This window comes from Symphalangus syndactylus, chromosome 10 (assembly GCF_028878055.3).
Source record: "Symphalangus syndactylus isolate Jambi chromosome 10, NHGRI_mSymSyn1-v2.1_pri, whole genome shotgun sequence".
Classification (NCBI taxonomy): domain Eukaryota; kingdom Metazoa; phylum Chordata; class Mammalia; order Primates; family Hylobatidae; genus Symphalangus; species Symphalangus syndactylus.
In genome coordinates, this window is record NC_072432.2 from 18,722,397 (window position 1) to 18,736,258 (window position 13,862).

At 48.4% G+C, this 13,862-nt stretch overlaps 1 protein-coding gene across 7 annotated transcripts in view; it reads left to right on the top strand.

Annotated features, from left to right (window-relative positions):
• Positions 1–13,862, top strand: part of FRMD4A (FERM domain containing 4A) — a 695,719-nt gene that overhangs the window by 596,374 nt on the left and 85,483 nt on the right. For all 7 annotated transcript variants that reach the window (XM_055296556.2, XM_055296557.2, XM_055296555.2 and 4 more), the window contains 3 exons: positions 4,878–4,943; positions 5,208–5,265; positions 7,552–7,638. In XM_055296556.2, the coding sequence (XP_055152531.1) occupies positions 4,878–4,943; positions 5,208–5,265; positions 7,552–7,638 (211 nt within the window). The remainder of the gene's footprint in view (positions 1–4,877; positions 4,944–5,207; positions 5,266–7,551; positions 7,639–13,862) is intronic.

The following is a 13,862-nucleotide window of genomic DNA, read 5'->3' on the forward strand; positions in this document are numbered from 1 at the left end:
TGCCCAAGCCAGTGTTAAGTGCCCTGAGAGGGTGGCAGGACGGGGGAGCCACATGCCCTCAGTCAGCATCACAGCCCAGACGATGTATAAAAGTCAATGACAGGGACCCTCCTGACGATACCCTACTGAAAAGCAACCACAACCACAACAGGCCCTTTCACCTCATTTCACTGTGGTTGGCTACTTGATGTTGGCTCTAATATTTCAACCTTGTTTATATGGACTTTGATTCTTATTGATACACAATAGTTGTACATATTTTTCATGTATATATACTCTGACATCTGTACATAATGTGCGGTGGTCAAATCAGGGTAACTGGGATATCCATCACCTCGAACATTTATCTTTTCTTTGTGTTGGGAACATTACAGATCTTCACTTCTGGCTACTTTGACATATGCAACAAATTATTGTTAATTGTAATTTCCCTACTGTTCTATCAAATGCTAGAACATATTCCTTCTATCTAACTGTGTTTTTGTACCCCTACATATAGATAGATTTTTAAAAAGCAAAGCCGCAAGGAGAGGGATAAGTACTGTTCCTGCTTCCTACAGATACAGAATGAAGAGAGAGCAGGTGCACACAGTTTGTTCACTGCTCTTCCCTCTGGGCCTCAGATTCACCACTCAGCAAGGTTAACCAGGACCCCTCACTGGTGGGGGAGACGTTTTTGCCCCTCTCATCACAGTTGCCCAGAGTGTCAAGTTCCCCGATCATTCCTGAACTAAGGAGCTGTACTCACCATTCTTCGGGGGCTCTCCTGCCCCCGCTGGAGTTTGCACATTGGGTGGGCAACCTGCAGGCTGCAGCCTGGTGACCAAGGCAGTGGGTCTTAGCATCCCAGCCAAGCCTCTGCAGTGACTAGCCAGGTAGCTTTCATCAATTTCTCCTCTGCAAAATGGGATGACGTACACCAACCTACTTCAGACGGTAATGAAGAGAGGAAATACATAGTCACATCATGTCATTAAAAAGCAGGGAAAGCAGCATAATAATGCCGGGTCATGGTGCAAGAAGCCTTTCTGCAAATTCTCCCCCTGCATTTAACGAGCATGGACTTTTCACACCGTGTGATTTCCCTGTTGAGGAGGCAACTGAGGCAGAAAGTTAGAACGATGTGCCCAGGGCCACGGAACAAGGAGGGATCAGGACCCTGACCTGGATTCTGCCTCGCAGGCCTAGTTTGTAAATGCTGGACCACCTGACCACCCCTACCGCCTCAATAAGGTGTGCAGGGACATCTTTTTTTACCCTGAAACCACTGAGCACAGCAGGCCAGCAGCTGCTCCAAGACGGGGAACCATATCATATCACCATCCCTGTTTCCCCTTCCATCACCCATGCATTTCCTGTACCCCTTGTCTGCAGAGAGGTCATTTGACTTAACAACATGACCCAGCCAGCGACCTGGGCACAGGCAGCTTTGGTCATTTGCCTTTTTCCTCCGTGTAACCCTGTGTCCTCCAGACAGCGCTTACTCTGCTTCCTGGATTTCTGCTAGTTATCCCCTTGAGTCCCTGCCACAAATCTAGGGTATGGGAAAATTGTCTGCAAAGCTCAGAGCACTTCAGCTCTCTGGGAAGTTCCAGAGCAGAGGTGGGGACAGGCTGAGAGCAGAATAGGTTCTCGGTCAGGATTGAGCCTGTTATCCCAGGATAAGCCCACCATGTTTAAGGGGGCAAAATGAGCAGGAAAAGCTGAGGATGGAGAAGGCAACTATTGTGGCTTCACAAATGGCCTCAGAGAGCAGGAGTTACAGGGCAAACAGGGGGTGGCAAAGATGTCTGCAGCTGTCAGCCACCCAGAACCCTGTGGTCAGGACATGTAGTGGTTAAACGGTGGCGCAGCTTTCTGACAGCAGTTTTGACTTTCTTTCACTGGTGTTTCTCCTGAGCCTTCTGTGTGTTCGTGGCTACACTGCTATGTTGACTTGCACCTCTTGAACTCACCCCAGGGACCCTCTCTCCCTAGTGCTGCAAAAGAAAAAGGCCCCTATCTACACTGAGTTGCTTAACCCTGGATCTAGGAGTCGACCTCACAAAACACCAGATCACGTGGTAGGAAACACGCCAAGGCAGCTGTTGATTTAGTGAGTGGGATGGAAGGAAGTGGAGCCGCCGAACCTCCTGACACAGTTCTGCAGGTTTAGTGAGGCTGGGCCTGCCCTTGAGGAGCATGCTTTTCGAGAACTATCTTCAGGAGACGACTTTGTCACACTTGACATAGAACTTCCTCGGCATGGGGGAGCCAAGGAGAGAGATGGCTGGGTCTGCCCCTTTCTGAATAGAGGATGTCCAGACCCCACGGAAGTGACTCTCCAACTGAGGCGAGGCCCCCTGTAGCTGGCTCGTCCTCATTCTGGGTATTTATAAAGACCCTTCTTTATGAAGACCTCTCACTGTCCTCTATGCATCAAATTCCAGAATATTAAAATTAAAAGATACTAGTTGGAGGTTAAGGTAGTCATCGAAAGAGAAATAAATTACCCCCAAGGACTAGGTGATGAATGTGTAGAACCTGTTACCCCCAATGCTGGCCTTGCTAAAAATGAAAACAGAAAAAGGTGGGTAAAAGAAGGCTTTAGGTAGATCCTGGGCTGATGAATAATAGATAGTAGGGCCAGGTGTAGTGACTCACACCTGAAATCACAGCACTTTGGGAGGCTGAGGTGGGCGGATCACTTGAGGTCAGGAGTTTGAGACCAGCCTGGCCAATGTGGTGAAACCTCATCTCTACTAAAAATACAAAAATTAGCCGGGCGTGGTGGTGCACACCTGTAATCCCAGCTACTCGGGAGACTGAGGGAGGAGAATTGCTTGAACCCGGGAGATGGAGGTTGCAGTGAGTCAGGATCATGCCACTGCACACCAGCCTGGGCGAGAGAGCGAAACCCTGTCTGGAAAATAATAATAATAGATAATAAAGATCCTCTACTGAGATCTCAAGGGTAAACCCCTAGAATCACCTCCCTTCACGGAGCTTTGACGGAGGACAGGGAGGGTGAAGAGGAGTAAGACAGGAGAGTGAGAACTGAGGCTCCAAGGCTCTGGGGCCAGACCAGGGAGGCCGAGGTATCTGGACTCCACACCTCAGCAGGTGGGGGTGGGGCTTTCTGCCTGTACCTGCTTCCCTGGGATTCCCGAGGTTGGCTCTGCCCATCCAAAGGCAGGGGTGGGAGCGGCCGTATCTCCTACCCCATGGGCACCAGAGTCACTTCTCAGGAGGCAGGCTTGCCCCTGCTGCCAAGAAGCCAACTAACCTCTTGTTATATAAGAACTAGGATTTCAGCTGGGCGTGGTGGCTCACGCCTGTAAACCCACCACTTTGGGAGGCAGAGGTAGGCAGATAACCTGAGACCCAGAGTTCGAGACCAGCCTGGCCAACATGCAAAACCCCATCTCTACTAAAAATACAAAAATTAGTGAGGTGTGGTGACACACACCTGTAATCCCAGCTACTCAGGAGGCTGAGGCACAAGAACTGCTTGAAACTGGGAGGTGGAGGTTGCAGTGAGCCAAGATCGTGCCACAGCACTCCAGCCTGGGTGACAAGGGAGACTGCACCTCAAAAACAAAAACAAAAAACCTAAGATTTTGAAAAGGGAGGGAGTGCCTGTCTAATTCTGGTAGCTGGTTTGCTGTTGTTCTCCAAGCGTTCCTATGGGGCTTTTGTTGCTTCATGGTTCATATTAACCAAGCCCAAATTCCAGAACGTTCCATCCTCCTGGAAAGCCTTCCGTCCCTGACTACGCATTCAGAGCAGGTAGGCTGTGGGCGCTTGGTTAAGGTCAATGCCTGCCATCCCCCCATGAGGCCCTGTGTGGACAGGACTGGGAAGATGAGGATAAGAAGGGCCCCAGGGAGTTCAGCCCGAGAATTCACACGTCATCTCCGCTGTCTGCTTCCTCTTGTTCTCACGGTACCATTTCTTCCAAGGAGCTGATCCCAAAACCTGGGCTCCAGTCTTTTTGTTCTTTTGTTTTTTGTTTTTGAGCCAGGGTCTCACTCTGTCACCCAGGCTGGAATGAAGTGGTGCAATCCTAGTTCACTGCAGCCTTGACCTCCTGGGCTCAAGCAATCCTCCCACCTCAGCCTCCCAAGTAGCTGGGACTACAGGCATGCACCACCATGCTTGGCTAATTTTTGTATTTTTATGTAGAGACAGAGTCTCACTGTGTTGCCCAGGCTGGTCTCAAACGCCTGGGCTCAAGCAATCCCCCCATCTCAGCCTCCCTAAACACTGGGATTACAGGGGTGAGCCACTGCACCCAGCCTGGGCTCCAGTCTTAATATTTCTTGATTAGAAATCCAAAATAAGCCAGCTATGGTGGCTCACGCCTGTAATCCCAGCACTTTGGGAGGCCAAGGTGGGTGGATCATTTGAGGTTAGGAGTTTGAGACCAGCCTGGCCAACATGATGAAACCCTGTCTCTACTAAAAATACAAAAATCAGTCAGGTGTGGTGGCACGCACCTGTAGTCCCAGCCACTCGGGAGGCTGAGGCACAAGAATTGCTTGAACTCGGGAGGTGGAGGTTGCAGTGAACCAAGATCGCACCATCTCACTCTAGCCTGGGTGACAGAGCAAGACTCCGTCTCAAAAACAAACAAACAAACAAACAAAAAACATCCAAGACAAAGAGAATGTAAGTCCTTTGAGGGGAAAACAGACTCTTTTTAAAGTAAATCTACATCCAAATAGATAGCACTCAGACTGAGTTTGGAAATGCCACTCCAGGACAAATCATTTTTCCAGGAGCTGTTGGTGCCTTGGAGCTTCTTATGAGATGGGACTGAGAAATATCTTACTGGCAGGAAGCTTGGCTGTTGACCTAGGGACTCCGATAACAGCATTCTTTTCTTCTAATTGCAGTGAAGACAGAGTCATTGAGCACTACAAGAAACTGAACGGTCAGACAAGAGGTCAAGCAATCGTGAAGTAAGTGGCCCCTTCCCAGCTCACGTGGGGACAGCGTTTGTGTGTGTTAACATATCATATGTCAGGATTGTTCAGTTCCTCTCCAGAGACATATCTGGGAGTGGGGGGTGTATGTTTCCATTTAATTTTCAAGTAAATAATCACTCCGAGAACGTTATCACATACACATACACAAGTATGTATATGATACCAGATCTGCTGAATAACTAGCCTTTTGCGCATTGTGCGTGTGTGTGTTTGTGTATCTTCGTGTTGTCGTTCCAGCTACATGAGCATCGTGGAGTCTCTCCCAACCTACGGGGTTCACTATTATGCAGTGAAGGTGAGTGAACTCATTTGGTGAAAGTTGCCAAACCTCCCCTAAGCAAACAAATCAAAACTTCTCATTATATGTTTTCTTCTTTTTCTTTTTCTTTTGAGATAGAGTCTTGCTCTGTCTCCCAGGCTGGTGTGCAGGGTGTGATCTTGGCTCACTGCAACCTCCACCTCCTGGGTTCAAGCGATTCTCCTACCTCAGCCTCCCTAGCAGCTGGGATAACAGGTGCACGCCACCACACCCAGCTAATTTTTGTATTTTTAGTAGAGACGAGGTTTTGCCACATTGGCCAGGCTGGTCTCGAACTCCTGACCTCAGGTGATATCCCTGCCTTGGCCTCCCAAAGTGCTGGGATTACACGCGTGAGCCACCGTGCCCAGCCCTCATTATTTTTTTCTTTATAATTCCTGGTGGGAATGGAAGTCAAGGAGGACTTGGTCAGGAAGATTGCACGCTGCGAGGAGACAATTTCAAGACAGGAAACTTCATCCAGTCTTTCAACTTGCTTCAACCTGTGGTCCATTTCTTTGTCAGCCCTAGAACTTAACAGAAAGGCTGCCTCTGATATATATGCTTTCTGCCTTCCAAGAAAACTTCAAAACTGTGCTCTTTATTTCAGTTTGGTAAAGATCAGAAGCAGGGCTTGTGATTTTCAAAGTGCCAGAGGAATATGGGTGTTTGGCACTTAGAACCTCAAAGCATAAGCAATGGCTGTGCTACTAATTTGGAAAAGAGCCCGAATCCAGGAAGCCTGGCCCAGCTGCATCAGGCTCCCTGTCCAGTGGCCTTGTGATCTCACTGATGCCCTGTTTCATGGTGTGATGACAGCCCTTCTCTGGTCAATCTGCTGTTGCAGTGGCATTGGGTTTCCTCTTGTTCTGTTCTCTGAAACCGTTGCAGTGCACACAGCTGCTTCCCAGAGGCAGGGGTTTAATACAAGGATTTTATCCCACCTTTAAAGTTTTAAGAAATCATATACCCAGAAGCTTGAAAAGAAATTTCAAGATTTATCTCTTTTGCCTTTTATCTTTTTGCTCGTCTTGAAATAACTCACGGCCCACAAATATTTCAAAACCATGATGCCAGTTTCGAGTTTTCCAGACACCCACTATGGGGGTGTATTAGGTTACTTAGAAACTTGGCAATTAGGGCGTAGCTAGGGAAAAGCTGCTTGATATGCTCACTATAAAATCCTAGCTTCTGGGGGCTCTAATTAACTCAGAATCATCCTATTTGAATATAGAATTGCAACTTACGCTCAGGTGACAAGAGGTCTCTGTTAATAAACCACGGGGGCAGGCGCAGTGGCTCATGACTGTAATCCCAGCTCTTTGGGAGGCCGAGACGGGTGGATCACCTGAGGTCAGGAGTTTGAAACCAGCCTGGCCAACATGGTGAAATCCTGTCTCTACTAAAAATACAAAAATTAGCCAGACGTGGTGGCATAGGCCTGTAATCCCAGCTACTTGGGAGGCTGAGGTGGGCGAGTTCCTTGAACCTGGGAGGCGGAGGTTGCAGTGAGCCAGGATTGTGCCACTGCACTCCAGCCTGGGTGACAGAGTGAGACTCCATCTCACAAAAAAAAAAAAAAAAAGGAATAAACAGGGACTTGGTGTTTCTAATTCAGTCCTGAGACTGTTTCGGCTTCCACTGTGCTACCCTATCCAACAGCATGAGTCCTAAAACCCTGCCTGGCACCCAGCTGTCATCTTGGGTGAGCAGGACCTCAGGGTGACACCTTCCAGCCTGTGCTCCCCGGAGCTGGGGAAGGTCCTGGGTAAAGCTGGGCCGACTCTTTGCTGTGATTTGTTGTTAAAATGAGAGGAGTCACTTTCCATCGTCTCCACAGCTCCTCTGGCTCTGACCATCGATGACAGTTTCTCTGCCCAGAAGGTCCTTTTATTAGGTGTGACATCTCACAGATTTTCAGTTGTGGTGAGTGGGCGTCCTAGCATGGAATGCCTAAATTCTTAGAAGGAAAAAAAAGAGAGAGAGAGACAGAGAGGGCAAGCAGGGCATTCATTCCTTATTTATAAAGGGAAAGGACCTCGGCTGTGCGGCTGATTAAGAGCAGAGCCAGGCCCCCAGCACTCCCCATGTCACCCTCTTCACGTAACAGAGTATCCTTCAATGATGGACACATCTGTTAAGGAACAAAGTAGACAGGTGAGCTCCATCCATTCCAAGGAAATGGCACTTTCCCTCGTCTACCCCTGAGCCAGGAAATCTCCACTTTGCGCGTGTTTACTTCCTCCAGTCCCATATTCACCCGAACTTTTTTTGATGTTCTAGGACAAGCAGGGCATACCATGGTGGCTGGGCCTGAGCTACAAAGGGATCTTCCAGTATGACTACCATGATAAAGTGAAGCCAAGAAAGGTAAGGGTGGTCTCCTGCGTGTGTTTAACTCCTCTCAGATCCAGAGAGAAACAGGCATAGAAGTCACTTTAAAAATGCTAACACCATGCAGCCTAAAGTCTCACCAATCCCCTGCTAATTTTAGTGTATACAAATTACTCCACAGCAATCCCATCTGAGTTCTCCGGGTAAATATTTTTTCATCTTTTTCTCCCTGTCTCTAAGGAAACCTAAGCTGTTATAATTACTTAGGGTGAGATGACTGGCTCAGTTCCCCCCAGAGCAGATAGGCAAAAAGACTTTTGAGGGACTATCGTGTTCCTTAATTTCGGGCGGGGCCGTATTCTTTGGAAAAACGATGTAATGTTTCTCTTGAATCCTGAAGCCAGTCTGAGTTCTCCCGAAGGTTTCTGGCATAGGATCAGGGGAGGTGGGAAAGAAGAGATTGCAGGTCAAAAAGAGCTGGAAGTCTGGGCACGCTGGCTCATGCCTGTAATCCCAGCACTTTGGGAGCCCGAGGCTGGTGGATCACTTAAGGCCAGGAGTTCGATACCAGCCTGGCCAACATGGTAGAACCCTGTCTCTACTAAAAATACAAAAATTAGCTGGGCATGGTGGTGCATGCCTGCAATCCCAGCTACTTGGGATGCTGAGGCATGAGAATTGCTTGAGCCCGGGAGGCGGAGCTTACAGTGAGCCAAGATTGCCCTGCTGCACTCCAGCCTGAGTGACAGAGCAAGACTCTGTCTCAAAACAAAAAACAGAAAAGCTGAAAAATAAGACAGAGAGGGGTTCCTGGAAATCCAGCACATATTTTCTGGCTCAATAAAGGTGATCAGAAAATAAGGTTATTTGCTGAAGAGGGAGAGAAACAGAGAACGGTCTGCAAAGTCCTTGTAAACCCAAAATGGAATGTTTGAAAGGGATACAGCATTTGAATTCTCTCTGTTCTCGTTTACACACACTTTTCAGACCAGAACAAATTGAAAAATTATAATGGAAACATATCTTAGAGGCGAGTGCTATCATTCAGATCCCCCAGCGGAGAATAACAGAGATGGTATGCAGTTCAAACCCTGAAATACATATTAAAAACCTATGAAAACCACACTTGCTTTAGCAGAGAGAAAGCAATATTGGGCCATTATGTCATTCCAGATTGCTTTCCAAGCTGTTTTATCCACAAATAGGATTGAAACCCACAATACATATCTGAGTGGATTGTAGGCTCCACTCAGAGACAGCATCTGTCCTTTGCCAACTTCTTTATTAAATTGATAGAAGAAAAAATGTTCCCATGTTGGGAAGATTTTTACTCCATTGATCAGTAAGGTGGTTAAGTTCTAAGAAAAGATGCTGAGCAAATGATGGGGGAATTATTGACTGGGAACAATTCAGGGAGAACTTGGCTCCTTGGCGGGTGGAGGGAGTGTTGCTTTGCGGCTATCTCCAAAGCCTTTCCTTATCCATTTATGTGCAACAAGAAATGAATTAGACCCTCTGTTCTTACCTTTTCTGGCTTTGTTTTCCTCGATTGTGAGATCCATACCTCTCCCTCCCTGTATTTTTCTTCCTGTTTTCCCTGTGCCTTTTTCCCACATGGCCTTTTTAATTTTCTGTGCCTTTTCTTCCTGAGTTCTCTCTTCCCCCCTTCTTTTTAGAACAACCCTTCTATTTTTGTTTTTTTGTTTGTTTGTTTGTTTCTTTGAGATGGAGTCTCGCTCTGTCTGCCAGGCTGGAGTGCAGTGGCATGCTCTCGGCTCACTACAACCTTTGCTTCCCAGGTTCAAGCGATTCTCATGCCTCAGCCTCCCCAGTAGCTGGATTACAGGCGCCTGCCACCACACCTGGCTGATTTTTGTATTTTTAGCAGAGATGGGGTTTCACCATGTTGTCCAGTCCTGTCTCAAACTCCTGACCTCAAGTGATCTGCCCTCCTCAGCCTCCCAAAGTGCTGGAATTACAGGTGTGAGCCACCGCACCTGGCCTGACTCTTCTCTTTTCAACCTGCCTGACTGTTTTTGCTGCTTGCAAAAGCCAAGAATACTTCCTAAAGCCTTTAACAAAATTCTGGCTGCAATACATTGAGCACTCTCTTGCCCTTAGTGATGGAAGACCAAGGCCGACGTGCATAATGGAGATCTACAGCAGAGATCATTAAAATCCAGCGGCCGAAATCTCTTCTCCCTCTAAGCTTTTTAGAGGATATGCTAACAAGTATTCATACTTGTTTGGTTCAATTTATTAATATGTTTAAGCTTTCCTTATTTCTCTAATTGAGGTTCTAACGAAGAGTCAAGAGGTGATGAGCTAGCACTTGATGTATGCAAAACACAGGAAAGGATGCATAGCTAGGGCTCAGTCAATTATAACTATTATTATAAGATGCTAAAACAGGCTTCAAGATAAGGAAAAGTAAGAGTCCAAAGGCATGAATAATCAGCCATCAAATAAGAGAATTTACATAATGAATGGAACTTATCCAGGTCCATGAATTAAAAATGTCAAAAGGTCAATATAGTTTTCCAGGTCATTGGCTCTAACCCAGACTGGGTTGTTATTGAAAATCACTTGGGTTTCTGTGGCCTTGGAGGAAGAAGTTAGAATTTTCCAGCCCATTCCTACTTGAAGGACAGACTACCAATCTGTCACAGCCATCATTCATTCATTCGCTCAAAAAAACAGTTATTGCGGCCGGGTGTAGTGGCTCATGCCTGTAATCCCAGCACTTTGGGAGGCCGAGGCGGGCAGATCACTTGAGGTCAGGAGTTCAAGACCAGCCTGGGCAAAGTGGTGAAACCCTGTCTCTACTAAAGATACAAATTAGCCAGCCGTGGTGGCACATGCCTGTAATCGAGGGGAGGCTGAGGCAGGAGAATCACTTGAACCAGGGAGGCGGAAATTGCAGTGAGCTGAGATCACGCCACTGCACTCCAGCCTGGGTGACAGAGCCAGACTTTGTCTCAAAAAAAAAAAAAAAAAAAGAAAGTAAAACAAAGTTATTGCATACCTATTAGGTGCCAAGCACATCCCTGGGCACTGAGATGAGACATAAATCCTGTCCTCCAAGATGTGTGATAATCCAGCCAGTGTCTGAGTGGTGTAATAGGAATCTGTGTGAGGGTCGGGGGTGATTCAAGAAGGCAGGCATCAGCTGGGTGTAAGGAGAAGAGAAGTCCCCACAGAGGAAGCAGAGAGTGAGTGGGGTCTTCAAGGATGCAAAGAATTTCGCAGATGGAGGAATGGGGCGCAGAGGCATGCATGAGAGAGGCCAGTGTGCCTGAAATCACAGTGACAGGGGTAGGGGACACAGTGCCCTTCATTCTGGAACATCAAGTGAAAAGAGAGGAATTGGTGAGGAGCTGCGGCCTGCAGGCCCCTGGAGGCTTGAAGCCTCTGCGAAGAGGACTTCCTCCTCTATGGGGAGTGGTGGCCGCGGTCTGTTTGAAGCTGAGGAGTGTAGTGTCAGGTTTCCATTGTTGTAGAAGCACTCTCTGGAAACTGCTTGGAGGTTGGATAGGAAAAACCCAGGACAAGACTGAGAAACCAGGACGTGATAAGGGTAGGGCGGGCAACACCTGGAGGGGCTTGAGGATGGAGAACAGGAACCAAGATGTTGAGAAGGCGTGTGTTACTGATCACCTGTAGGTGGAAGAGGGAGGCCATGAGAGGAGGAGGGCAATGCAGAATGACTCCCAGGCTTCAGGATCCACCAGAGTGTGGACGCTGAGAGAAGAGGAGGTCTGGGAGTGACAGATGAGGGATGAGTGCAGCTTAGGACATGCAACGCTGCAGGCTTGATGGGACATCCAGGTGGTTGTGACTAGTAGGCAGTTGGGCGTTCAGTTGGAGCTCAGGAGTAGCAAGAATTTCCAAAGCATCACTGAACCAGAGACTGGACAGAGGGAGCAGGTTGGATTGGCAGTTGGCACACCAGTAGCTAGGAGTGAAGAGTCGTTTCCCAGTCACGACGATCACGGTGAGATGCAGAGACAGCTTCCATTGCATGGGCCCTGAAGCTTACGTAATTTGGGGCCCTCCTTAAGAAATGAATGTACAATCTGAATATAAAATTAAGAACAGGCCTTTGGCCAGGTGAGGTGGCTCACGCCTGTAATCCCAGCACTTTGGGAGGCCGAGGCTGACAGATCACCTGAGGTCAGGAATTCAAGACCAGCTGTCCAACATGGTGAAACTCCATCTCTACTAAAAATACAAAATTAGCCAGGCCTGCTGGGGGCGGGGGGGCACCTATAATCTCAGCTGCTTGGGAAGCTGAGGCAAGAGAATCATTTGAACCCAGGAGGCAGAGGTTGCAGTGAGCTGAGATTTCGCCACTGCACTCCAGAGCGAGACTCCATCTCCAAAAAAAAAAAGCGGGCCTTTGAAAAGCCCTTGAGGGAAAGCAAAACCTTAGTTTTGTTAGCTTCTAGGGGTACCCCCCCGCCCACCCGGCTAAAATGTCAGATGGAACTTAAAGGCAAGGCCATGGACTCATCCGGAGCCATTGTTAAGAAGCCTTAGCTACAAGAAGACGTAAACGGGGTGCCTGTTTCTTTTTGTTGCATTTGCGAACCTCATCACCATTATAAAAAGGCCGTTTGTGTTATGTTTAAGGGACATGTCAGTTTCTAAGACTACAAAAAGCCCCACACCCTGATCCCAGATCTCAGAATCTGAAAAGATGCACACACATGTGAATGCATATCGATGCAAGTCCACACCTAAGCCAAAAGTCTGTCTTCAGTGCCTCTGGGCCAGTGGCTCTTAACCTCCACTGTACATCAGGAACTCATCTGAAGCTGCTGGGACATCTAGATGCCACAGCCCCCTGCAGGCCTACTCACCTCCACCTCCGACCAGGCCACTGAGCCCAGAAGAAGCCCCACAGGGATTCTGCTGTATGCCTGGAGACAAGGACCACCAAAGGCAGCCGTCTGTGCTTTGAAAACTCAGACGTGGGGAAGGTCAGCAGGCTCCCTGGTGTGGCCAGCAGTGTCCCTGCACACCGAGGGCAGGGAAGGTCCCATGCACAGGCCTCATGGCTGGGTGAGCCGTCTGAGAGGGGTGGCACTCCAGGGGATGCCACTCCCTCCTGGCTCTGGTGCTTGGCACATCTCTGCCACCTCCAGCCTCCAGGGATGCTCAGGCAAGGGAGTGGCACCCAGCACTGTGCACCTGGAGGCTTCTGCAGTAACAGCTGCATCTCCAGCCCAGGCAGCTGCTCCCGCCCGGCGGCAGACAGAAGCCCTCCCTGACACTCTGACCCAGTTACAGCAGCTCTGTCACGTTGCACCAACACAAGAAGAGCCCGTGTTTAGGTAGAGGCAGTGGCAGGGGTGAGTCTGCTCCCTCTCCTTTTCAGAGCCCGGAGGTGTCCACTGCCTGCACAGCTCCAACAGCGTTGGCAACCCGTCAGCACACTCACAGGGGCTCAGCAGCCGCCTTGAGAATCCACTTAAGTGTTTCCATATGACCTACCCCTCATCCCCCACAAAAAAGCCCAAACAAACAAAAAAGTCACCAAGAAAGAGTAGCTGATGACTGTCCAGAAAGGAGCACAACAGTAGCCCGTCCCTCATTCTCCAGTTGTAAGCAGTTTGCCATCCTAGTTTCAGAGTCTGCCCTCAGTCACTTAATCACCACTCTGGAGCTTAGAGGCTCTTGGGGGTTGGAGTAAAATCTGTTCTCTCGGTGGCTCCGAGAACAGAGAACATTTAACCCCCACACTCTGCTACCTGGACCTTCTAAAGAGACAGCCTCCTGGCCTTCAGAAGCGCAGCCCTCAATGCAAGCTGCTGGAGTTTGTCAAAAAATCAAAAATCACAGCTTCATTGCCTGCAGGGTACACATGTCAGGAACAGCTGAACATGTGGGGACACCCCGCAGATTGGATTTCGGCTTTCGTGCGTGTTCAGAAGAGTTCAGAGATGTTGACTTCTGAAGGCCAACTTCAGTAGTATTTTGGAATGACATATATGGAAGAACAGCTCCCAAAACACCCTAAAAAAAGCAGCAAACAAGACTAAGAAAAATCAGAATCTACAATGCATGCACCTTCCCCAGAATATCAGCCCTTGCTTGCATATATAAGTTCTTTTTAAGAGGTCAGGCAGAACCCTGAACACTATCTGAGGATAGGATGTAGAATTTTTTTTTTTTTTTTTAGGTGAAGTCTCGCTCTTGTTGCCCAGGCTGGAGTGCAATGGTGCAATCTCAGCTCACTGCAACCTCCACCTCCCCGG